Raw genomic sequence first — 27,392 nt, forward strand, 5'->3', positions numbered from 1 at the left:
CCTGTCCGTCTCTCTCTTCCCCCTCCCTGGGACCATGACGGGCGCTTCCTCCCGGCGGCCCTGAGAGGGAAAAGCTTCGGTGGCCGCTTCGCTCGGAGCTTCGGAGGAGGAGGCGGCGGCGGCGGCTGCTGCTGCTCTTGGCTCTCTCTCTCTCCCTCCTTCTCTCATTCCCGGCCTCTTCTTCTTCTTCTTCTTCTGCTTCTTCCTCTTCCTCGCGGCCCGGCCTGGCCCGGCCATGGCGGACTTCGACGAGATCTACGAAGAAGAGGAGGACGAGGAGCGGGCCTTGGAGGAGCAGCTGCTCAAGCACTCGCCGGACCCGGTGGTGGTGCGCGGCTCCGGCCATGTCACTGTGTAAGGAAGGGAGGGAGCAGGGAGACGTGGGAGCGAGGTGGGCCAAGAGGGATGGAGGGCGGCGGGAAGAGGAAACGAGGAGCTGCTTCGGCAGGGCCCAACTGGCACCTTCCTGTCGAGACACCTCTGACCTTCCGCGGGGGATTGCTGCAGTCCAGTTTCGTTGCAACCCTTCCGCCTTCAAAGCCTGCTGAAAGCACACATCCCGCTTAGGGTTGCAGCAACTCTGTGTGTGTGTGTGTGTGTGTGTGTGTGTGTATAATATAATATATAAAATCTGCTATGCCGTCTCTGCAAGCTTTTGTTGCAGCCCTGTAAGATAGGCCTGTTTTCTCCGTGTTGCAAATGGGGTGGGGTCTGAAGCTGGTTGTTTTTTTTAGGGCCCTTAGATAAGCCGAGGTAAGATTCGAATTCAGGCCTGTCTGTCTCACATTTCCTTAGCTGCTGTGCTACCACAGTGTAGTGGTGTGCATATATATATATTACTTCTTTTGCTCTTGCTTTAGCTTTGTGAGGTAGGTCATCATGAAGGAAGGAAGGATGAACTGAGAGGTAAAGGAATTGTGCTTCTGCAGTCCACTCAGTGGATCCAGATGTGAAGCAGGACTGATTTTGCTCCTCATTAGAATAGTTTTGGTGTATTGTCGAAGGTCGTGATAAAGTAATATAAAGTGTTATAGTACTTCTGAACAATATCCTTAGAATAAGGGTTTTCAGCTGTCTTGCTCTTTCCTCTACTCACCTTTCAGAGGTTTGTGTTTATTATCCAGGCTCTTTTCTCTTCACGTTGTTTAACAGTTAAAAACCCAAATAGTTCAGTTGGTTAGAGTGTGGTGCTGATAATGCCAAGGTTGCAGGGGGTTGGATCCTCAGGGTCCCTTCCAACTGCATGATTCTATGATCCAGTGTGCTCCATCTAGGATTTGCTAGGAGCTCCAGCTCTTCCTGCGCCCCTCCCCCATGTATTTAGATGCATAGAGTAGATAAATGAAATTGATTCAACCCATCATTTAAAATTTGGTCCATATTCTTATAGTCATTTGTTTATATACTTTCAGCCCTGTTCATCAAGCTGTGTGAATGTCAGGCAGCTTTAAGCTTTCCAAACTATTCATGCTTTTTGCTCTTCTGTCTCTCTGGACCTACAAGTACAGCTGGCAGGTCAGGTGCTCTGTTGTGGAATAGTCTGTTATGAAGAATTATGTATGTCTAGGGAAGTTTAATGTCATTTTGTGCTTGTCACAAGTTTGGACATAGACTTCCCTATTTTGGGAAATCCCAAAATGTCTGCATACTCACAGATGTAATTGTATCCCCTAGTGCTAAGGGATGTGATCTCAGGTCCATTATTGCTATGCTCGTATGTAGAGCATACTCCACTTTTTACTAGCATTCCATACAAACACAATTCGTCATTGGGTCAATAGGGAAACTAAGCTAATGAGATTCATTATGACTAATAGCAGAATGTAAAGTACTAAACCAAATAATTATGACATGTCAGGAAGTAGAACACTTGGGATTTGGATAAGTGTGTGTTTTTATACATGACCAGCTGTGCTATAGATGAATGTAAGTTGTTAATGCTTCTATTAGTCATAGTCTCAACCTACACGTATAATAACATGTTTCAGCTTTCCGCCAAGTAGTTATGATGTGAAAAACTCCCCTTAAAATACAGCAGTTAACAAAAATGACAGGCATGTCTAGAGCACTATGAGTGCATTTATAGTACAGTATATGATCTGGGTCACTTACTTTGCTGTTTTCTAAACTAGATCTCATTTCATATTATAAGGGTTGCAAATTCTATAGCTATCTGTGAATGAGCCCCATTGAGCTCAGTGAAGTTTACTTCTGATGAAACAAGTTTAGGATTACACTGAGTATGCAGTCCTGTGTTCCTGACATGGAGTATTTCCAGGATGTTGAGGGATATAGCCAGTAGTACAAACAAGTAATGCTATTTGAAATGGATTGATTTAAATCACCTTGAGAATGATTAATTTAAATTAATTATTTAAGTGAAGTTTCCTATGCTGTCATTCCTGAATGTGTGTGTATACTAGTTGGTTGCTTAATGATGATCAAAATACTTTGATCATGCAGCCCGCATAAATTTATACTACAGATTTTTCTTTTCAGCTATGGTTGGTGGTAGGTAGAATTGCAAAACTTAATGGCTTTCTGTTTGGCTTTCTGTATGTGTTCAGAGACATTAATGTATGTATTGATATCTCTCTCAGAGAATTTCTATCCTAACGATTAAATATCAAATTGAAAAGCAAAATGAAGACAGAACAGTGAAAAGGAAACAATCCATAAAAACAAGTAGGAATCTTTAATAAGTCAGGTGAATACCTGCTGGAATAAAAATGTATTAAGGTCAAGAAGGACACCAGAGCCATCAAGAAGGCTCACTCATGCATCTCTGTCAAACAAGTGTATCATAGATGGAGGCAGGCTGTGCAAAAGGGCCTCTTTCCTTTGATCTCAAAAGATTGGCAGGGCCAAACAAAATTAAAAAGGTTATTTAGGTATCCTGATCCTAAACCATTAGATAGATAGATAGATAGATAGATAGATAGATAGATAGATATCTTTATTGTCATTGCCCCCTCTCGGGGACAACGAAAATTACTTGGCTGCTCCATCCACCCAGGTAGGGCACTCCACACAAAATCAGAACAACTATAAAAACACTAATTAAAACAATACAGTATAATACAGCAAGGAAGATTAGATGACTTTCAAAGTCCAGGTTTCCCATTCAGGGCCGAGATCGCTCTGGAGAAGAAGCTGTTCTTGAGACGGCTCGTTCTTGTCTTCATCGTCCTGTATCTCCGTCCCGATGGCAGGAGCTCGAAGAGACAGTGACCAGGATGTGATGGATCTTTTACTATGTCCAGTGCCTTCCTATGGCACCTTGTGGCATAAATCTGCTCTAAGGTGGAGAGTGGGCAGCCAACAATGCTCTCTGCTGCCTTAACAAACCATTCAAGATTTCTAATGTAATGACCAGCATTTTTAATTGATCCTGATATGAAATGGTAGGCAGTGCCTCTGGAGGAGCAAAAGGAACTAATTGCTTTAGAGTCAGAATCCTTGCTACAGTTTTTTGTATCAACAGAAGTTTCCAGGTGCTCTTCAAAGGCAGTCCCATGTAAAGTGCATCAACAGTAGTCCAGTTATGCGATAACTAAGGCATGTTTTATCATGTGTCTCTAGACTGGTGCACCAGTTGCACCTGTTTCATATGTTCAGCTGCCATCTCAACTTCCAATATCAAGGCTAGGCCAAGGAGGTCTCCCTAACTGTAGACTTGATAGCATAACCTCCATGCAAAACAAGCTGAACTGTCACTACTTGATCTGTGTTTTGTGTTGTCTGGATTAAGCTTCAATTTGTCTATCCACATCCAGTCACTGATTTTAGACACTGGTTTAGAACCTTTACAGTTTCCCTAGGGTAAGAAGGAAAGGATCAGGCAAATTGAATATCATCAAAATATTCATGGCATCAAACTTCTGGTGTCTGGTTTATCTTCCCTCATGACAGTCTTCTGGTTTGGTTGGAGAACCTGAGAACCTGAACACACTGTAGAATTTGGGTAGTTATTGAGAAATTCAAGATCACCAAGCTTAAGTGGATGATTGTGGTGAGATACAGGATACCTGAATACTATCTCTTTTAAAAGCTTGTCAGTTCTTTGGTTCAAGAGGGATATGGCCTATTTTATATTTATAATATCTGACCTCAGGTGTCAGATTCTCCCCCTCATCCCAGTTTATTGCTCTTACGTAAACATTTTTTTTCTTTTTTAATGCCTATTAAAAGGATATTAGTTTCAGTTTGAAATGTGTATGTTTTAACACATTGGTATTAAATTTTGATTTCATAGTAAACCAGTTACTGTTAGAGAGACTTTCTACAATGAAAATTAAATTAATCAGTTATCCATCATGTTGCTATTGAGCCTATTATTTATCATTTCTATACCATGTTTAATTAAGTGTGATATTGTGCTCACCCTTACAACTTTTAATGTTATGGTTCACATTGTACAGATGAGGAATTGAGGTTGCACAATGAATTAAAGGCTAGAATGGCCCTTGAAGTTAGACCTCCTGGATTTATTGCATTCCACTGGCCCTGCTAGCTAGTACTGGTCTAGATACCCTAAAAAGACTGTCTAGTGGTTTGAGAATTATTTCTAATAAGAACGTAAGAGCCAAGACTTATCTAGTCCAGTATCCTGTTTTCTCAGTGTCTGAGCAGATGCTTGTGGGAAGCCAAGCAGGATTTGAGCACAAGAGCATTCTCTCTTCTTGTGAGTTCCAGCAGCTGGTTATTCAGAAGCCTTGCTTCTTCCACCTGTGGAGGCAGAGCCTAGCCGTCATGGCTAATAGCCAGTGATAGCTCTCTCCTCCATGAAATTGTCTAATCCTCTTTTAATAGAATTCTAGTCAGAAGTATAGTCCCCTTCGGGGTCATCTGTCTAATTAAAGGTCTTTTTGATCATTATAGGTCTATTCCATAGTTTGCAATTGAGGTCACGTGCAGGCACATTTGCTTACAGCAGCCTTTGCCAACTTGGTGACCTCCAGATTTTTGGACTACAACTCTCATCAGCTCTAACCAACATGGCCATTCCAGCTGGAGCTGATGGGAATTGTAGTTCAAAACAGCTAGAGAATATCAGGTTAGTGAAGGCTGGCTTACAGACTAAGCTTGTGCTTGCCATTTGGATTTGCTTTAGGGAAGTTGTGTAGTGTGGTATGATAATGCTAGGTTAGCAGTATCTATGGCTATATCAGTTCAGTGATCAAATATATGTCTGCAAATTTACCTTCAAGGATTTGCATAGCTTAGTGTCTATTTGTGTCCGCATAACTGAACTGATATAATAGCAAAGTGAAGAATGCTGATCACTTGATTTTAATTGTATCTGTATATCTTTGGTTTGCATTTTATGATCCTACTGTACATTGCCTTGAAACGTCTGCATAACAGATCGTATATCAAAACCTTAATGATAAGTAATAGCAACCTAAATAAATATACTCCTTTGTCTTTTTTTTTTAAAAAAATCCCTACCATAAAATGACAAAGACATGTTAAATGTTAATATTAACATTTATGTTGTCTCAGAACTGTGCTTGGCCGTCTTTAAAACATAGAAATGATCTGATCCCTAGCAGAGAGTTTACAAAGTGCATTGAGAACAAAAATAATAAACAACCCATTGCTGTATTGTTTGAATTTCTCTAAGGTGGCTTGTTTTGGAGGTTGCTGTTGTTACAGAAAATAGCTTTTGTCTCAGGAGGGATTCTGGCCTTCGGGAATATATTCCTGCATGATCTACACCAGCTGATAACCATCAGAGTATCTTCTGGAGCTGTACTGCTGATTCTGTTTTAGCTTCCGTATACAGTGCCCAATAATCTGCATGCCTAGGAGACCCAGTATAAAAGTGCACTGTTTTAGGAAATTCCAGAGAAGTAACTATGCTAGTCTCTTCCTAATTACAGCAAACATGCACAAAAGTCTTTTAGCACTGAAAACTTGTAGGGGGGGTGAGGAACACCGTATTCCCTTGAGGGTAATCTGTCAGCTGCTTGCTGCTAGTAGGCAGGGCTTCTCATTTCCTCTCTCTGCTTCTGCCACACCTTCTATGCTCTTGCACGGCCTGGAAAATGTGTGTCCTGGGTTTTGCACTGGGACATGTTGCAGGGTATGGTGGCACCATTCACATAACACAAACTACCACAGAGGTATCGTGGCTTGGCTTTTGAAAAACAGGGTATCTGCAGTACTTAGCTGATTCGGAACCACTGGCTTAGTGGATTGTGGGGTGTGGGCAGATGACTCTTCTCAGATGTCCAAAGAGGTAGCTTGCAGAGAGCTTTTGAATTCGGCCAGGAGGTGCAGATTGTACATGCCTGGCCTAAAGTATTAGCAGATTGTGGCATAGAAGTTTCATAGACGAGAGCCTCCTACATCAGATAAATGGAGTCGTCAAGTTGCCAGAGAGATTTATTTCATGAAATTTGTACACTGCTTGATTGTAAAACAACAACCACCTCAAAGCGCTTTACAAAAAGATATGTGAATTTAGAGGACCATTTAATGGACATTTGACCCCACTGTTCAAAGTGACTATGCAAAACAGCAGTAATAGCAATAACCCCAACCTGCTAATTTAACAGCTATAGTGGAAGGGGAAAGCTTGATCAGTAAGCAGAACACTTTCTCTTCCAGCACAGGTGTGAAAATAGCATAGGCAAGCAAAGAAGATTGTGTTATTTCCTCTGATGTTCACTTCATCGATGATGTGGACTCTAATCCACAAAAGTTTATGCCACAAAAAATCTGTTAGCTTTCAACAATACAATACTCTTTGTTTTTCCTAGCCATTCCAGTAGAGCAATTTGATTAGATTAGAAAATGGTTAATTAAGGTATGGAATGTTGCTCAGTTGACCTAATTGACAAACATAATAAGTGTTAGGTAATTATACAATTTAAAAGGAATAACTAGCATATTTTATTTTAAATCAGGCTGAATGTTTTTTGCAAAACATGCATTTAATATTTATATAACATTCATTTACAGCCTGAATTTTTATCTTTATTGTATCATAACTTTGAATCTGTTTAATATTTCTATACTTAGAACAGGATAGTTTTCTCTTTTAGAGCATATGTCTTTCATATAAAATAAAGATTTTGTAACAACAACACTTTAATATGGAGGGAAGAGCAGGACTTGGCCAGTGGGTCAGCTCCTTATCTCTTTCCCTCTCTGCAGGTGAACTTTGACAGGTTGATGGGACCAACTGTCTGTCATTCGCCTCATGTCACAATGACATCAGGCAACCCGTTTTTCTTTGCCTCATGGTTTGAAATCTTTGGCAGCATTGATGATTAGCTGGTCGCGATACCTGGAAGCACTACCATGAGGCTTGCTGTAGACTGATCAGCACTGTCAGAAACACCCACCCCCACCTGCACTAATAGTTTCATTTCGAAGCATCAATATTTTATAATATAGTACATTTTATGACTTAGTTTTAGATCACAGTTCTTTTCAGACATGAGTTTATCGAACACATCTGTCATATCATTTAAAACACTGATAACTCGCAGTATCATGCATTGTTTCAGGATACATAGTTAATTCCAGTGTTAAATCAGCATTGACACTTGGCTCTTCTATCAACTTGTCTAAAATTGAGTATGTTTCAACACTGTTTTCAAACAGACTTTTGTTTGTAGGACCACTTCCACAAGACATTCAGTGAGAATTGCAACATGGATAAGTTTGTAACATGAATAAGCATCAACAGAAGTATAGTGGCCAGATCAAGGGAAGTAATAGTACCACTTTTTTCTGCCTTAGTCAGACCCTGCCCTGGAGTACTGTGCCCATTTCTGGGCACCACAATTTAAGAAGGATATTGACAGGCTGGAACATGTGCAGAGGAAGTCGACCAAAATGATCACGGGTCTAGAAAACAAGGCTTATGAGCAATGGTTGAGGAAGTTGTGTAAGTTAAGCCTGGAAAAGTGGAGTCTGAGAGGAGATAGGATAACCACCTTCAAATATCTCAAGGGTTGTCACATGGAAGATGGCGCAAACTTGTTTTCTCCTCCGGGGGTAAGACCCAAACCAATGACTTCAAGATACAAGGAAGGAGATTCCGACTAAATATCAGAAGGAACCTTCTGACAGAGCTGTTTGACTGTGGAAGGGAAGGTGGTAGAATATCCTTCCTTGGAGGTTTTTAAGCAGAGGTTGGATTTGCCATGGATACTTTTGTTGAAATTCCTGCATTGCATGGGCTTGATGGCCCTTGCAGTTCCTTCCAACTACTGCAGTTGTATGATCTAGGATGCTGTCTTTGGGCAGCAGGACCCCTTTGTGCCTGCCAAGGGCTTCCCACCCCTCCCAATTTTAATTGCTTGTTGAGTGGCATGCTTTCTTTTTTTGCTGGTATTCTGTTTGAGGATGGGGTGGGATAGTTGTTTTGCCTTTTTGTCAAGAGATTAGCTTGCATAGGTATTGCTGCTAACAGCTGTATTGTCGGAAGCAGCCATTATAGTTCATTTACCTGACTTTCTTCCCAACACTATCATGCTTGAAATCTTTCTGGAGGAATGTCTTCTGAAGAGACTCAACTTGGTTCCAGTGATCACATGAACGCTATTTATGAGGACTGGTGTTGGCTCAGGAGCCAAATACAGATGGTTTTTCAATACAGAATTCCTTTTGTTAATCTTAGAGGGTTTGCAAGGGTAACCTCCATGGGACTCTTCCAGGCTACATCACCTCTGTCCAGGCAACAGCTTTCAACAGCCTTGTTCCATGCTTTCCTCAAGGGCTTATGCCTGGCTGGAATATTTCCTTGAATTGTGCTCATATTTCTTGCTTGCTCAGATGGAAGATAGAGAAAAGTGTGTGGAGTTTGGGTATAGAAACCTCTTATTTTTGTGAAGGTGGAGCATAGCTTGCCGTACAAAGGTAAAAGTCACACCTGTTGCTTCAGTCACCACAGACATATGACTTTCACCTCTGCTTTGAAAAAACCTGAAATTTTCTTTCTACTAGAAGTGATTCTAGGGTGGTCCAGCGCATAGCCCGAGGGCCACATGTGTCCTTCAAAGCCTTTTTGGACAGCCCTTGGAAACATTTGACACCCCTACCATTTATTGTGCTGTCTTACCCAAGCTGGGTAAGTGTACTACTGGGCTTTAGGAAGGAGGCATGAGGGCTCTGACAGGGTCTCCCACCTCCTTCCCAAAGCATAGTTAGTGCTTTCCCAGCTTTAGGAAGGGGGTGGGAGGGCTCTAGGACCCTGACAGCGCCTTTTGCCTCCTTTCCAAAGCCCGGTGCCTTGCTTAGCCAGTTTTGGGAGGGCAGTGTGAGGGCTGGACTGGGTTGCGTCAAATTTTGGCCTCCCTCCCATTCCCTCTGCATGACAAGGTGGCGTGTGGTTTACGGGTTCCATGTCTAAGTACTCTTGTGGCCCTTTTTGTAGTTGGATCCCCCTATTCTAGAGGGTTTGTGTGGGAAGGAGGAGAAATTTGCCCTTAGGGAAGTTTTTAATGACTGATGTTTTTAAATATATTTTTAACCTTCTTTTGGAAGCCGCCCAGAGTGGCTGGGGAAACCTAGCCAGATGGGTGGGGTAGAAATAATAAATTATTATTATTGCTATTGTTATTGTTATTGTTATTCTTATTATAAAATGTAGTAGAGTGGACTCATTTCCTGGAATGTGTGATTATTCTTTTTTACAGAACAACTCTAGTAAAGTTAGTTGTACTAGGGAAATCAATGAGTGAAATCAGCAGGACTTGAATTTTTCACATTGATTTCTATATGACCTAAGTGTAACTAACTTATAAGGCAATATAGGCATGTCTTTTCAGAAGCAAATCCCATTGAGTTCAGTGGGGCTTACTCTCAGTTAGGCAGGTATAGGTTTACAGCCTTATTACAGCTCCCTTCCTGTGGAATGCCCCCCCTCAGATGTCAAGGAGATAAAGAACTACCGTATTTTTCGCCCTATAGGGCGCACCGGCCCATAGGACGCACCTCGGTTTTTTGGGGGAAAATGAATTAAAAAAAATTATTTTCCCCCCAGCCGCTGGGCTGGGGCCGGGGGAACCCCAGAACAGGCTGCTATCCGCAAGCCTTCTGGAGGGCGCCCCATGCTTTGGGCTTCAGGCTGCTGCCTGCGAGCCTGGCAGCAACTCCCGCCGGGCGCACAAGGCTTGCGGACACCTGCGCGAAGCACGGGGCGCCCTCCGGAGGGCGTCCCGTGCTTCGGGCTGCAGGCTGCTGCCCGCAAGCCTTGGGTGCCCGGCGGGAGTTGCCGCCAGGCTCTCAGGCAGCAGCCCACCGGGCGCGCAAGGCTTGCTGATAGCTTCCTGAAGCCTGGAGAGCGAGAGGGGTCGGTGCGCACCGACGCCTCTCACTCTCTCTCTCTCTCTTTTTTTAATAAATAATATTTATTAAAGTTTTGAATAAACACACATAAACACATATAAACACAAAAGACAATAAAAACATAAACAATCAAACAAACAAATCAAAAACAAGTATAAGTTCAAACCATATTTTCTGAACCTAATTTCACCGACCTCCTCACACCTCCCCCTTCTGTATTCTAATCTCATTTATCTTATCAGTAAATCCATTCCCACATTTCCCATAGTTTTTATTAATTCTATTCTTTTTCCTTAATCAGTGCCCCTGCAATCCACTAATTTTTAAACCCATATCTTTTTAACCTTCATTAATTTTGTAATGTTTATTAAGATAGTCTTTAAACTTCTTCCAATCTTCTTCCACTGTCTCTTTGTCCTGGTCTCGGATTCTGCCGGTCATCTCTGCCAGTCCCATGTATTCTGTCATCTTCATCTGCCATTCTTCCAGAGTGGGTAGATCTGGTGTCTTCCAATACTTTGCGATGAGAATCCTTGCTGCTGTAGTAGCATACATAAAAAAAGTTCTGTCCTTCTTTAACACCACATGGCTTACCATACCCAGGAGAAAGGCCTCTGGTTTCTTCAAGAAAGTATATTTAAATACCTTTTTCATTTCATTATATATCATTTCCCAGAAAGCCTCAATCCTTGGGCATGTCCACCAGAGGTGAAAAAATGTACCTTCATTTTCTTTACATTTCCAACATTTGATATCTGGTAAGTGGTAAATTTTTGCAAGCTTGACTGGGGTCATGTACCACCTATAGATCATTTTCATAATATTCTCTCTCAAGGCATTACATGCCGTGAATTTCATACCGGTGGTCCACAACTTTTCCCAGTCAGCAAACATAATGTTATGACCAATATCTTGAGCCCACTTAATCATAGCTGATTTAACTGTTTCGTCCTGTGTATTCCATTTCAACAGCAAGTTATACATTTTTGACAAATTCTTGGTATTGGATTCTAACAGCTCTGTTTCCAGTTTTGATTTTTCCACCTGAAAGCCAATTTTCCTCGACGCCTCTCACTCTCCAGGCTTCAGTGAAAGCCTGCATTCGCCCCATAGGACGCACACACATTTCCCCTTCATTTTTGGAGGGGAAAAAGTGCGTCCTGTAGAGCGAAAAATACGGTATGTAACTTTTAGAAGACATCTGAAGGCAGCCCTGTATCGGAAAGTTTTAAATGTTTGATATTTTACTATGTTTTACATATGCTGTAAGCTGCCCAACGTGGCTGGGCAAACCCAGCCAGATGGGCGAAGTATAAATAATAAAATTATATTGTTAGTATTATTATTCTGGACCCATCCCCTTATTTTTCTGCCTCAAGGCATGAATAATTCACATGAGGCAATAACTATGAATTCTTCAAATGGTGGTAATATAGCACTTGTGTGTACTGAGTGATAATAGCTATTAAGGTTTCACCTTGACAAGTTTGTTGTTGAAATGGCAGCACATATAGAAGTGTGGACCTCTCAGTCATGCATCCTTGATTTTCCTTCAAAGGGAACTTTGTGTTGATCCTCTAAGCTGCTCTGGTAGAGAATAAATGTTTTTAAAATAGGGCAGCCTCAGATGCGACACTAGAGGGGTAGCATGTATTGTGTGCTGTCACTGCCCTCAGTTGTAGCATTTTTTTTTAAGTTGCTGGATAAATGCAACTTGTCTATGCAAGAGAGCTTTGGAATGCTGGACATAATAGAAAAGACCTTGGAGTGAAAAGGAAGGGTACTTTGTGTATGTGAGTGAGCATTCTGCAAGCATAGATACTTCTTGGCTGCTGGCAAATGTGCCTCTTTCTACAAATGGAAATTTGTTAAAGTATGAGAACAGGAAACTTGCTTCTTATCTGTCTTTACTTGTTCTTGTTGGAGTTCTAGCTGTGATGATGGATTGATTTAAATCAGATTTCCTGTCTTGTAAATTGGGCATTTGCTGAATAAATGTGCCTCATTGGTTGCTGTCATAATTAAAACACACTGATATGCAGCTAAGGAATGCTTATATGCAGAATACCTAGGAGCATAAAGGACTTAGTGAAAGAGATACAACTATCAAATTGTTTGGGTTTCTGCATGTCAGGACACTATTCAATACAGTGGTACCTCTGGTTAGGATCTTAATATGTTCCGGAGGTCCGTTCTTAACCTGAAACTGTTCTTAATCTGAGTATCACTTTAGCTAATGGGGCCTCCCGCTGCTGCCGTGCGATTTCTGTTCTCATCCTGAAGCAAAGTTCTTAACCCAAGGTACCACTGTATCACTTATTTGAACAAATAGACCATAGAGAGTTAAGTGTGTTGTTTTTTTGGCACAAACATACCAAACCTCCTAGAAGCAAAAGTGGTAATTAATTGGGCAAAAGCAGTATTTTTCCATCCATAACATGTAAATAAATTTCCATGCTAATCATAAATTTCATAATTTGCCAAAACAGCAAATGTGATACACGGCCTACTGCATTGTATTTGTAATGATCAGAAATCTCTCTCATAAAAATAGAAAAAAATCAGTTGGTTTTATTCATTCAGCTGGGTAGACCTTTGTTCTAAATTTCAAGAAAGAAAAGTAAACATTCTGTTTTTAAGGCTTTTGTAGTGTTCGGAATGTATTTGGCTTCAGGTTTCTGTGTGTTGTGGAAGTTTTTGATATCCCTGTCAGCGAGAGAGCGAGGCCCAGGTTCCTATGGATAAAGTATACAAAACTTTGAACCTCGCTTCTCCCAGCGTGAAATTGATTTTGGTCCCCAGTACGTCTGGACCACTAGTTATTCCAGTGACTTTAGGGGGGAAATTAGATGTGGTAGGACAACCACAGGACCAATTCCTGAAGTCTTGCACATATTTTAACACTTGTAGAGTACTTATCCCAGTTCCTATGTTCTTATTCTCTGCATGGGAGTTATTAGTGGCTAATTATCAGGCCATCATGGTTCATTATGATTCTTTTTTTATGGTGTAATCTCTTCTCCACAGTTAATTGTGTTCTTGGGAGCAAAAGGTCAGACTTTTTTGACTACTAGAAAGAAAGAGGTCAAGATGAGAGAATAACACATGCCCTAAGAGCTTAAGATATTTCAAATGCAGCCGCTTGACCTTGCAGAGTCACTTATGGTTAAGGATGACATGATTACTTCCAGAGATTCTGCCGAAGTTCCTTGGCTTACACTTAGATCTTCTCTTCATAAATCTGATTAATAACTAGAATGTGATTGAAGTGTATAGCTTATTTGATGTAACTTTGCATCAGTCAAACATTCATACACATACAGTAGCTGCCTTTCTTTTCTTTTTTTCCATTTCTTAAAAAAGTGTCCTAAGAATTGGTCCATTTTGTATACTCGTTCAATACTTTCAAAAGTGTCTAAATTATTATGGGAGAGTTCCAGTGGCTCTCTTTCCTCTGTACACCTTTTTGAGGTACACATATACTAAAGAACTTGCAAACTGCTTTCTAACCCAGCTGTAAATTTACACTGTTATGACATTCTGGCTTGGAACCGAGGGTTGCAAGATTCTCAATATACCTGCAAGTTGAGATCCCAGTTTCTTGCCCTTTATTACACTACATATTCCACAGTAGGTCACTTCACAGTTTATGTGGTAGACATGTTTGCACTCTGTGGCACCATGTCTGGCAATAGACACCATTATTTATACTTACCGTAAATACATTGCCAGTCCTTTATTATTTTTTCAAAGTGGCTGCAATAAAATATCAAATATAGCAGTCAACAATAAAAACAATGCAAAGTACAATAACTAAAATACAAATACAGTGGTGCTTCAGGTTACATACGCTTCAGGTTACAGACTCCGCTAACCCAGAAATATTACCTCGGGTTAAGTACTTTGCTTCAGGAGGAGAACAGAAATTGTGCAGCGGCAGTGCGGCGGCAGCAGGAGGCCCCATTAGCTAAAGTGGTGCTTCAGGTTAAGAACAGTTTCCAGAACGAATTAAGTACTTAACCTGAGGTACCACTGTATAGCAATAGAAATGGTAAAAAAAGTGGCTCGGTTGCTTAATCAGAACTATAGCGCTTTAACTTTCCCCTAAAACTGAAGACAAGTAGTGTTTCTTGGGAAAAAGTGTTGAAAAGACTTTGAATGTTCATGGAAAAGTTGCCACTTAATGTAGTTCCTCAACAGGTAGATCAAATAGGACCTGCAACACAATGCTGCAGTGCATCCTCACCCCCTAACAAGAGTGCTCAGGGTGTCAGCCATAGTTCTGCATTACTAAGCCTTCAAGATACTGTAATCTGTAAGGGGCTTACGTGGGCCAATTCTCTCACTATCACTGTTTCACTCAAATTTGTGTACACATGCACACACTTTCCCAGTTTTATTTTCTGACGCTTAACATTCTGGAAGCCATAGCATACCTGCTGGTCTGTTGGTGGTTTTCGTTTTGGATTTTTATTTGTTTTTTTGTTTGCTGATGTATCCCTCTTATTTTGCAGGGGCACCAATTTGACTTAAGCCTTTTGTCACTGAATCGCCTGAGTTTGCTATTGATGTTACGTAGCAGGCCTTCCCTGCCTAGGTTGGCCGGTGTGGGGGGAAGCATTCTTGCAGGTGTAGTGTTCCAGACTTTTCAAGGCTTTAAAGGTGGTGGTCTGCACCTTGAATTGAGCTAGAAAATAATGGGCAGCTAGTGCAACTTGGAGTGGTCCAGGGATTCCCTGTTCGAAGCAAAGCCTGTCCATAAAAACCCAGGAGGTAGTGGGCACATATTGGGGAATTTCAGTTGTCTGTAGTTCCCTGGCAGATGCTAGCCATATGCATGCCAAACTAGTTTTCCCTAACAATGTTGCATGGCCATTCTCACATAGTATGGCACTGAGAATGGCCATGCATTAATAATCTCATCTTTCCCACCAGTTTTGTAGAGGACTGCATATTGCTTGAGGTTCCCCACGTAGATGTGTTTGGGTTGTGCACAACCATGTATGTGTGCAGTGATGGGAAGTAAACTGATTTAAATTGCAAAAATGGCTCAAAAAGAGCAGAAAAAAAGGCCTGAAAAGAGCAGGAAAACAACTAGCAGTTCCAGGAGCCTTTGCAACTGTGATCCCATGAGTCTTTGAACCGACCTTTTAAGGCCTGTGGAGAGTTGGAGTTTGAGAAAGGAGGATTGGCGAGAGTGATTGTGGTGGAGTTTAGTGGAATTTTGGTGGTGCTTGGTGAAGTTTAGAAAGTGTTTACAGACTTTTTAGATGGTGTTCCCCATGATGTACGATTTCAAGTATACTAGCGGTACCAGAAATGTAACCCCCGTGTAAGTGGGGAGATGCCTATACAGACAAATCCAACAGCAGAAAGATGCAGTCAGCTGAATAATGGGATTGCAAGCGGTTGTCTCTTCTACTCGCCTAATATGGGGTTATTCCTGAATGTCAGAATGCATGCGGGTATCCCTTCAGTTGCACTTGCTTTTAGTAGATAAATTTTATTTTAAATGAATGAGGAAAAGTGTTAAACCCAATCAACAAACTAAGATGAGGCCGGAAGACTGTGCAGGATAAAAAGTCAATAATGCTGTGGATTGTGTAGTAGATCCATAGCAATTTGGAAACGCACAAGAACGTGTTCATGGTCCCTAACTTTTGTCCTTTCTTCTGGAATCTTTGCTCTCAGTTTTTTACCTATATTTATGCCACGCAAACATAGCTTTTTAAAGCATAAGCTACTTTGAGTTGGTAGTGCACTTTCCAAATAGATTATTGACATTTCAGTGAGACTTGCTTCACAACTTTATGCATCAATAGTGTTTGGTGTAGCTGTTACAGCACTTGCCACATTAAATACATAACATTAAAGGAGACAAAATATATTCCCTCCAACACTTGTGAGCTTATGGTTATGCAATGTAGTTCCCTGACTTTATTTTTCTTACCAAAGCAAATAAAATTACCCTCTAAAGCATGCCATACCATGTAGAGTTAAAGAATATGTTCATTTTCTGTCTGCAGGTTTGGACTGAGCAACAAATTTGAAGCAGAATTTCCTTCGTCCTTAACAGGAAAAGTAAGTATCTGTGAATGAAATTCATAAGGAGATCTGACAGAGATTTTAATTTTGTGAGTTTAATGTTGCTTTTAAAACAGAGAAACAGATTTGTTAATGTAAATCAGACATTAGATTTATCACAATGCTTCATGGTTCTTTCTTGTAGGTTGCACCTGAGGAGTTTAAAGCCAGCATCAGCAGAGTGAATAGCTGTCTTAAGAAGAATCTTCCAGTCAATGTCCGATGGCTGCTTTGTGGCTGCCTTTGTTGCTGCTGCACTTTAGGTTGTAGTATGTGGCCAGTGATTTGCCTCAGTAAAAGAGTAAGTTTGATCATACTCATTGCCACATAACCTTAGCTTCCAAGTTCAAGACTTCTAACACTAGCCTCTGTGGAAAATTCAACTGTTAAATATGAATATAAAGATTTTATATTTATTTTGTGTTAGTGCATCTTCATGTAACTGTTGAACTGAGGGAATGGTACTGTAATTTCCAGCAGAGGCTTTTGTTATTTTTTTAAAAGTTGCTTAGACATATCGTTGCCCACTTGGGGATCTACCATGACTGTAATTTAATTGATTTGAATATTTTATAATTTCCGTAACTTGCCCTGGGATTTATGGTGAAGGGTGGGTAGGAATTCTAACAAGTGAATGAACATGGAAAAGTTTCATATATAACTAGCCACCAAACAAGCTCTCTAAATTCTGTTGACACCCTGCCACTCAACATTGACATGATGTCCACAGATTTTCCTCATGCACAAACCTGGGATGAAGGCTTTTCACAGTTCCTAGTACAGTGGTACCTTAGTTTACGAACTTAATCCGTTCTGGAAGTCCGTTCTTAAACCACAGCATTCTTAAACCAAGGCATGTTTTCCCATAGCAGCGGGGGACTCAATTTACAAATGGAACACACTCAACAGGAAGCGAAACATGTTCTTATTCCAAGGCAAAGTTCACAAACCAAAACACCTACTTCTGGGTTTGCATCATTCTTAATCCAAGTTGTTCATAATCTAAGCTGTTCTTAAACCAAGGTACCACTGTATTTAAATCCTAGCAGCTAGTCTCATCTATATGCAATTACAAAATAAAGCTGGAACAATTTTAAAAAAAAGTTTTTGGCGCACTCTAAAGTTTCATTACACATTGTTCTTAAAGACTAATGTATTATGTGTTTGAGCTCTTTAGCAATTGAATTGCTTAAGTTAATGCCGACTTTGTGCTTTAGAATGGGTTGCACCAAATCTGAAAATGGTCGTTTTGCATTTACTAGCAGGGGGACATAGGATTTTCATATAATGCAGGTGACTGCTGAAGGAAAAGTGTTACATTTAGTATAAGGATTACATATAATCTGGAATTTTAAATGATTTAATTTAAATTTAAATTTTTTAATCTAGCGAGGGAAAAGACTCCTTCATTGTTACATTAGGCTTGTTTAGCTTTTTACTCAATAGAAAATAGGTAGAAAAGGCTGCAAATCTGTGCATTCATGCTTAGGAGTTAGTTTCACTGAACTCAGTAAGACTCCTTTAGCAAACATGCATAGGATAAATCCACAAGTGTATCATGTACAAGTGTATCATATCTCTCTGTAGTTCCTGTATCAAACCCTGTTTGATGCAGCTTACATAAATAATTGTGTATAGTTTCACAACAAGAGTGGTTTTTAACTAAAAAATAAATTTCATGGTTAACTATGATGTTGAAAGGAGAAACAACCGCCACGTTTAGTTTTTAAATTTTCCTAGTAAACTTTCTTCCACTTAACTTTTGCATCGTTGTTGTTAGCAAATAATGTGCTCTCTAGTATGCCACTGATGGAAAATCTACAGGGTTGTCATCTCCGTCAGCTGGGAAAGTTACTCAAATCAAGAGTCCCTTTTGGGTTTTGAATGTCCTCACCTGCTCCTCACTGTAAATCATTGAGATGTCAAGTGCGGTGATTAATTAAGCTGCACGTGCAAGTCTTTCCCCCCCTTCACCTGTCAAGTAGGGAAAAGGAAGCTTGGTGTCGAGAATTGTGCGACGCTCTTTAATTCACTTTTTCTTCCCCCGGCTGAGAGGTACTTGCTAATGTTTCATTTAAACTTTCATTCACCTTTTGTATGGCTGACGGGGTTGGGTATTGTTGAGTGGTTTTATAAATGTTGCAAGCCGTTTGTACATTCAACGACTTACAAATAATAATTTACAAAATTAGTATTTGTAGGGAAAAAAAATCTTACATGCTTGAGGTATACAACAGTTTTACCTACACTTAGGCTTTGGCAATAGAGTGTGTTAAAACTGAAATACGAGTGATGCACAATTTGTCTTCTACATGTGTGTTGCCTGCTTAATACTAACTGCTAATAATTTGTTTTAAGCTGACTAATATGTTTCCTTCAAGTTCAGTGCCCTTTCTAACTTCATAGTTAAGTCCTTCCTTCCCTCAATAAGAGTAACAATAGTTGAATGTTAAAATTTGTTTCATTAAAAGATGTCTCTTCGTAGTGTTGCATTAAGTTTCTCTATTCACTTTCCTTTCTAGGGTGCAAAGTGTTTTAACTCCCCTAGTATTTGGGAAGCTGGTTTCTTTTCTGTCTTTTCTCCTTCCCCTCCGTGCAGGCAGTGAAATTTAAATTGTACAGCAGTCTTAATCTATTATTTAAAAGGTTCTAGCAAGGAAGATTACAAGGTAGCTTCACATTTTTGAATCGGTTTTGCCATTGGTTTAGCAGCGGGTGGGCAGGCAGATGCCTGCTCGGAGTAGAACCTATTGCCATTTTTCACCATTGATAGAGTAGCCTTTCAGAGTCAATGAGCTCTGTCAATGTGAGCTTGTCAAGGCTACAACTTCATAGACCTGAGAGGCGGTTTGAGAGGTCAGCCCTTTTCAGGTTTGCTGTGATGCAAATGAGCTTTAATGCTTAAACAACTATTGGAATTTTTATGTCTGCTCCTTGTTCTTTTTTCTTCACAAAGTCATTGACGAGACATTCAGTGCTTTTTAAATTGGAAGTTGCATTGTGCTAAAGACCTAGTACAGATTTACGGAGGGCTGAAAGCAGTTAGATCATGTTCTTTTCATGGTGCGATTAGAATCAAATCGATTTCCCTACAGCCTTCAGCATTCAGATGGCAATTTTAACAAAGCTTAGGGGGCTAGACAAGGGACAAAACGACTGAACTGAATGTTAATTACACTCTGCAGCCTTATTTTCTTTTGATTTGGAGCTGACTGGCAACTAAATTAACAAAAGTGTGACCATAACTGCTGCCCTATTTTCATTTAAAAGGAGAGCAGACTCTAAAAGGCTATCTTGACAAAGAAACAAGTGAGGTCTGCTGATCATTGTTAGAGGGCAGGCACTGTCTTTAATAAAAATAAAATAAAAAGTATTGGCCAAAAGGAACAGAACTTTAAAAAACAATGTAATGACTTTGTCCTTGCTATTAAAATGTGCCCCAGGGTTCTTGGGAATCCCTTCTATTTTCGAAATATAATGAAAGGTAAAAAAAAAATCCTAATAATTATTCATGCCTAACAAAGTTGATTCTTTCAAGTAGCTAGAGTTCAGGTTTATGCTCTTGTGATTGTTATAAATGAAACCACTATATGTATTTTTTGCCTTTCGTGTATATTCAGTAGGTTTGATGATGAATGCTTTTAAGTAGTTCTTAAAAAAAACATGCTTGTTCACTTGCTGCACCAGTGTGCATTTTGTAGCACCTCTTGTTTAGCAGTAGTTGAAGTGCAAGATGCTTCTCAGCTCCCCCTTTCCCCCTCCCCAACTTCTCTTTGCCTTGTAAGGAAGCTGCAGCTGTATGAAGTTGAATTTGCCACAAGGCTCAGTGATCCATGCCTCTGCACCTGCAACTCTGGTCTCATCTCAACACCTGGTGTTGTGATTTATCCTCCCTATTCATAAGGACTAGTAAATCCCATTTTACTACTGAGCAGTCGATGATACGCCAGTCAAGTGACCATAAACAGCAGCAGGACGTATTTCTAAATCAGAATACCAACTGCATCTTCAGAGTAGCAGATTTAGTGCAAGGGGATTTAAATAGTCCTCTTAAAGCTGGATAACTTAAATTCAAGGGACTTATCAATGTGCAGATTTCCAAATATTCTGGAACAATTTGTGCATTAATGAGAAACCGTAGATTAACATTTTAGAGCTCCAGTATGTGAAATTAGTCAACAGCACGGCATTTTGTATGAATGATAGTTATCATAACGTCTACGCACAGTATGTGGAAACTATCCCATGCTTGATCTGCAGTCTGTTTGTTTCAAGTTACTTGAATTATGAGGTAGCTTGGTTCCATTAACTTCAATGGATCTAAATTGACTCACTTAACAGTGTTAGTGAATAAAGCACTTTTGGGTTTTTTAAAAACCTTTTATTAATGTACAGCTTTGTAGATAAATAAATTTTCCAGCCATTTAAATATTTCCTAGTGGTTTTTTTTTTATTTGGTCGCTGAAACCATTTTTTGAAAAACACACCTCTTTATCCTAGCTATAATTAATACCAGAAAATTTTCAGTACGGCAGACCACCCTGTACTGAAGTTGCTGTCCTTTACCACGTTTCTCTTCCACCCCAGCCACCTTTTCCACACAAAGGCAGCTGCAAAACAAACTTTTTTCCAAAGCTGCTCAAGAGTAAAATTCTTTCTCATTTGTCTTCCAGACACGAAGATCGATTGAGAAGTTATTAGAATGGGAAAACAATAGGTTATACCACAAGGTGAGTGCCGCAGGGAGCAGCTTCGTACTGCTGGGGCCTGAATTGCACAGTATGGAAACAGATGCTTTTGTTGAACGCGAAATATGAAAGCTGGACAAATGGACTAGTCTCTGTGCCGGCGATAAAACACAGCTCATTTTTCTTCCCCATTTTTCTCCCTGTTGTCTAGCTGTGCTTGCATTGGAGGCTAAGCAAAAGGAAATGTGAATCGAATAACATGATGGAATATGTAAGTTAAAGGGCTGTTTTGTGCATTTCTCTATTAAATGATCATTTATTTTGCTTCTGATCTTATTCTTTCCACGATTATTAATCAGCAAAGGTGTCAGGAGCTTAATCGCCTGAGTGGCAAGGATTTTCTACGGTTCACAGATGTATGGTTTCATGCGCAGGGCTGATTTATAAAGTTATGAATGACTTGAAAACAAGGCTTCACTGTGTTCCGGGGGAAAAATAATAAATTAATTGCCAAGATAAAATAGCTTGAACGTGCGTTGATGGGGTGTGAAATTTTCAGATGCTGTATAAAAAGAATAACTGCAACTTTGGTTACGCAGCGAGTTAGTTGTGGACTGTTTTATATAATGCTAATCGAGTCTCAGTGTATGGAAGGAGACCTTTCAACTAAGCTGTTGGAGCTTAGGAAACCTTTAGACTTTGTCAATTTTAACTGCCCCCATACCTCAGCAGTCTTGAAAGTAGCTTGAGCTTTTACTAGCTTCATTCAAATGTTTTAAAAGTCAGGCCTGATAATAAGAGTGTGATGTGTCGGTTTTGGCTCTCATTCTCTAGCTCTAAAGATTATACAGAAGATGAGGATTTCTTGAAAGACTTTTCATGGGGTGCATTTGTTTCTGTCCCCCACACCCCACCCAGCAATCAGTCCTTGTAGTTTTTCTTATTTCATTTCACTTTGTTGCTCCTTTAAATTTTTCAGTTGTGTCTATGGAAGGTGGCATGTGATAAGATACTTCTGCTTTAAAACAAATAAGCCCTTGCAAAATATGCTAGTATTATAATTTAAAAAAACACACAAGCAGGGGTTAACGATTAAATTAAGAGTAACCCCCAGTGGCATCTAGCTTTAGCTATTTCTAACACATCCATGCCTTTTAATTATATATCTTGTCTATTCTCTAACACAATACATGCATTATAGACAGTATGTTAAAAGATTGATTTAAAACAGTGCTTAAATAGTTAGAAATTATCTTAAAATCATCTTTTCTGTTAGCACTGAAGAAAAGGGGAAGTACTAAGGCCTATATCGAGCCTAAAACATAAAAGACTTCCTAAAATGCCTTTTTTCCAGAGTAGTTCTATTCAACTAACTATTTCTTTTTAACATCTATTATACTTAACATGTTAATTTATGATCATCTATTATAGTGAACATGTTAATTTATGATCATAGACTCATGATAACTTCACAGTAATTGGAGGCAAGAAAGAAAATTTGACACAGGTTTTTGAGGTTGGCCTGTGTAAAGAATTCAGTTTTGTATTTTCATTACTGAATGCTTCTGGTCTCTTAAAAATCCACTCACATTCAAGGGCCACAGTCCTGAGCACATTTATGTTGAGAAGGTGTCTAATTAAAATTAGTGTTTTTCAACAAGGTGTTCAGGCATTGATGAAAGTTGTTATTGTAATTTCCAAGCCCAATGTAGAATTGTTTTTAAAAATTAGTTTAAATTCAGGTACCCCTTTAGGCAACATTTATTATTGGTGGGAATGCGATAGAGCAGTGGTTCCCAATTTTCTAAGTACTGTGGACCTCCTGTTTTTCAAAAGCCAAGCCATGGACCTCCTACTTTTGAAAATTTGGATATCTCTATGGTAGTTTTTGTTATGTGAATGGTGCCACAGACCCCTGAATGGGTTACACGCGTGGTTCCCAATGTGGAGCACACACCCCGCAGCGGGGAAGTTTGATTATTAAGGGGGGCAATTTGAGAATGAGTTATTAACAGTTAATGGCCTTTTAGGCTTCCTAAAGAACTTCCTAAAGAAGTTCACTTTTTGAATAATAAGAATTATATGTCATGGGGGGCATCGAGATTTTCGACATGCTTAGGTGGGGCATGGCCAGAAAAAAAGCTTGGGAACCACTGGGTTACACAGACCACCACTTAGGAACCACTGTGATAGACCAACAGCACAGTATTTAAACTTTTTACAACTAAACTGCACACTTGCTTGGTGAAAAGGGCAATGTTTTTGTTCCAAAACAGACACTTGCCATTCATGGAAGGGGAACCTTTGGGTCCATGCTATTGTCTTCAGTGGAACATCCCCCCCCCCCCCATGAAAATAGGCAATATGTAGTTGAACACTACTTCTGGATCAATCTAGGAGGCCAACAGACTTGGGTCACTTTCTGTGTTGTTCATTATAGTACAATAAGTTATTCTCAAATAGAAACACATGTGCCCTCAGAACTAGCTGAATATTAACCTTTCACAATTCCGCAAAAGGTAGTAAGCATTTGAGTAAAATGAGAGACTTGCTGCTGTACAACATGGTAAGCATCTCAGTGTTGCCACAGTTAGGAAGGTAGATAAATTGGGAAATGGAATAAACAGATTCTCCTGCCTTACCTGTTTGTTTTCATCAGGGAGATCATCTCTTGTCCTGCTAAAGCGTCATTTTAATTGTTGAAACAATCACATGTGTAACTAGGGGCCAAATGTGGTAGTCCAAAAGAGAGACCATCTACATCTGAGGAAACATGTTTTTAGTAATCTAGCTACTTTCCTACTATTCCCCCAAGACTGTAAACCAAAATTAATTAACAGAATAGGATGTAACCTCCCTGCTCCTGCTTGAAACAAAACAATACATGAAGTGATCATTCTCTGTATTCATGGATATATTCGGAACAGTTTTTAAAGTAAGAAATGTTTGTAGGTGAAGACAGTAACGCCGAAAGAAAAGGGAATGGTGGGGTTGGGGATGAAAATGTTGAAATTGTAAGCTTAACTTAATTTTAACTGAGTTACACAACTGATGTAGTCTTAGTGCTGCTTTTACATTTAACAAAGCTTCCTTTTAAAGGGTCACACTTAAATGGTTGTTAGCTTTTTGAATGCTGCTGTAATTGTTTAGGTGCACAGAAAGTCTTGCTCACTGGCATGTTTCCTTTGAAACTCTTGTAAAAATTATCTTCAGTTTCACAAGATTTTTACCCTATGGCATTGTGGCTCTGTTAGGCAAGCACAGGCCAAAGTTGCCCTCATTATGCAGGACTAGTTGCCTGTGTTGATATTTTTGTATTAATAACTGTGTTTACTTTACTTGGCTAAAACCTTATGAACCAAGCAACTGGTTCTTTCAGAAATTCACGAATGAGTCTTGTGCATGTATCTGTAAGCCGTCGTGCAAATAGTTAAGACAACTAGTTCTGTGTGCACAAGGAGGGCTTTGAACTTGTGTTTTTTCACACATCAAACCAATCTTTGTGTGCCTCGTCTGTGAGGGGCCCGGAGGGAAGCAACACAAAAACGGGCTTTTTAGGAATGGCTCCCCACTTGTGCAGTGCTCTCTCCAGGGAGGATCACCCGGTGCCTTCATTTAGGTGCCAGCCAAAACCATCCTCCTTCTCCCTTGCCCTTTGGCTTATTAAGCAATCTATGTCCTTTTAAACTGTGCTAGGTGGTGGTGGGGTTATTATTTTTGTTTGTTACTATGCTGGGCATTTTTGTATCTTCATATTGTAATTTGCTCTGTGGTCCTCAGATGAAGGGCGGGATAGAAAATTAATTAATTGATGATGATGATGATAAATAATAATGATAGCAGCATCACAACCTCTTACAAGAGCAAAAACATTGCATTGTGTAAAAAGGGACCACTTTGGCTCTAGGTGGTTACATGCTACATCTGCAACCCAGCCAGATGGGTGGGGTATTATTATTATTCTTACTATTATTATTATTATTACTACTACTACTACTACTACAGTAGTCATACCTTGGTTGTTGAACACCCTGGAACTCAGACGTTTTGGCTCCTGAACGCCGCAAACCCGGAAGTGATTGTTCTGGTTTGCAAACGTTCTTTTGGAACCTGAACATCCAATGGGGCTTCCGTGGCTTCTGATTGGCTGCAGGAGCTTCCTGCAGCCAATCAGAAGCCATGATTTGATTTTAGAATGTTTTGGTATCCGAACAAACTTCCGGAACAGATTCCATTTGACCAAAGGTACGTCTGTACTACTACTAGTACTACTAGTACTACTAGTACTAGTACTACTACTAGTACTACTAGTACTACTAGTAGTTGCTGGGAATTGCAAGTTGGGAGAGTGCTGAAAAAATGCCTGTGGGTACATGTGCCTCACATAACTGTTTGGATCCCATCCATAGTTTTTCCCTTAGCACAGTAAAAGCTTTAACATTGCTGAGATGTTTAAAAATGGACAGTGCCATTAATTACTCACTAAATGTATATATTTTTTTCTTTCTCTCTTTTACACAGGTCATTCTTATAGAATTTTTACCAAAGACACCAATTTTCCGACCAGATTAGCATTTGCTTTACTTTAGAGACTTACCCAAGTATATTGTCCTTTTTCCCAATGGTGCCTTGCTTGGTGCTCTCCTGGTGATGATATAGCATTGGTTCTACATAATATTGTGGTTTCTTCATTCTTTTCTTTTGTAACGGCATGTTCAAAGTGCATTTTGTCAAATTTTGCGGAAGTCATTTCACGCAGACGTCAGTGTAATTTATTTCCTGTCCCTTTTCCGTTGTTGATGTATCCTGATTTTTCCAGAGACTTTATATATACATATATCTATGTATGTGTGTGTTTCTGTGCGTGTATATATACATATATAGCTATAAACATAAAACCAAAAATAGCTATAAGTGAGAAGTTATTTTTAACCCCATATAAATTGTGAAAATTGGCAATCACTTTAATCTATGCACTTGCATCTTCTCTGAATCTCTGCATATTTTGCCAGCGACATACTTGTATATATCAGAGTTTTTCCTTCTCCTTTCTGGAACGTAAATCAGCCACCTGTGAGGCGACAAGCAGCATTTCTTGATACCCAAACATTGGTTCACCTTTGCGCATTTCTCTATTCCATGAAGAAGTACCATCTACTCTGAAGATGTTCTTCTCAAGAAACTTGAAATTGGATTGCTAGTATTCCACTAGAATAATTTGTGATAGATTTGCATGTGTTCAGTGGTTAATACTGCTCAGGATCATAAAAATAATTAGTATTTCATGGGGGACTGGTACACACGAAACACTGGTCAATCCTGCTGGGAATAAGAGAACTGGGATTGAGGGGGAAGTGGAATTTGTGATCTCCAAACCCACTCCCAATCTCTTAATCCTGGTTCAGAATAGACCAGTTTTTTGTATGTGTGCACCTACTCTGTGTGTGTGTGTGTGTGTGTGTGTGTGAGAGAGTGAGAGAGAGAGAGAGAGAGAAATTATGTATGTACATACTGTGTGGCTAATGCCATGTAACAGCTTTACTGTTTTTATTGTTTACTAGATCTAATAGTACACAAGGATGCAAGCTTGTCAGAAAAATATTTGTTAAATACTTCAGTAGTTTGAGTTTTTAAATGTTGCAGTGTTTGGCTCCAGGTCAGAGAAATGCAGTCTCAATTCCTATTGAAATTGATGGGTTACGTTAGTTGTGACTAACTTTTAAAATCCCATTCATTTCAGCGGGATTTGAGCACAGTTAAGTTTCTATAATTATTTCAGGTGGGGTCTTTGTATGTAAAACATTTACAACATTGTACCAGAAGCTACAGATGTGTTGATGATTTTTACATCTGTTTATCAGATGTGCAAATCAAAAATTAGTGATTTGGCTGAATAGCTTACTGAATGTACTGGATAAATACTTACTGCATCCCAGCTTTTTTTCTCTTTTCTATGTTTACATGGTTAGCTTTCTGTTTATTGTTTGCACAAGAAAGCATTAAAAGAAATGGATATGTGATAGTATGCTTTGGTCAGGGCAGTTTTTAGTTTTTTGGCTGTGCATATCTTCATATATTGTGTTAAAGCCTACTTAATACAACTATTTCTGAAAAGCTTGGGGTTGTTGTTTTTTTAGCTTAACGTACATGAACTGTAACATATGTTAAGGGCCCATTCTTCATGTAGCAGAGCAATAATGTGAATAGCCAACAAATGCATTCTGCTTACTATTTGTACTATGAAAAGTTTACCCCACTGCAAGGATTCCATTTTCCTTCATTTAAATACAGTTTCACTTTATTGTCATTATA

The 27,392-nt window shown here is 39.7% G+C and overlaps 1 protein-coding gene and 1 long non-coding RNA gene across 2 annotated transcripts; one reads left to right on the forward strand and one right to left on the reverse strand.

Annotated features, from left to right (window-relative positions):
* The first annotated feature begins 6 nt into the window (after positions 1-6).
* On the forward strand, positions 7-27,392 carry CHIC2 (cysteine rich hydrophobic domain 2). Its single transcript, XM_081876032.1, has 6 exons — positions 7-354; positions 16,335-16,389; positions 16,538-16,693; positions 21,066-21,122; positions 21,292-21,351; positions 25,602-27,392. The coding sequence occupies exons 1-6, from the start codon at positions 236-238 to the stop codon at positions 25,650-25,652; spliced, it is 498 nt and encodes a 165-aa protein (XP_081732158.1). The 5' UTR covers positions 7-235; the 3' UTR covers positions 25,653-27,392.
* LOC309349700 lies at positions 11,608-25,595 on the reverse strand. The gene is made up of 3 exons (XR_014160106.1): positions 23,723-25,595; positions 14,024-14,064; positions 11,608-11,893 (listed from the first exon to the last, which is right to left on the reverse strand). It is a non-coding gene; the product is annotated as an uncharacterized lncRNA (long non-coding RNA).

Source organism: Podarcis erhardii (assembly GCF_964252035.2).
Source record: "Podarcis erhardii genome assembly, chromosome: 9".
NCBI classification, from domain to species: Eukaryota; Metazoa; Chordata; class Lepidosauria; order Squamata; family Lacertidae; genus Podarcis; species Podarcis erhardii.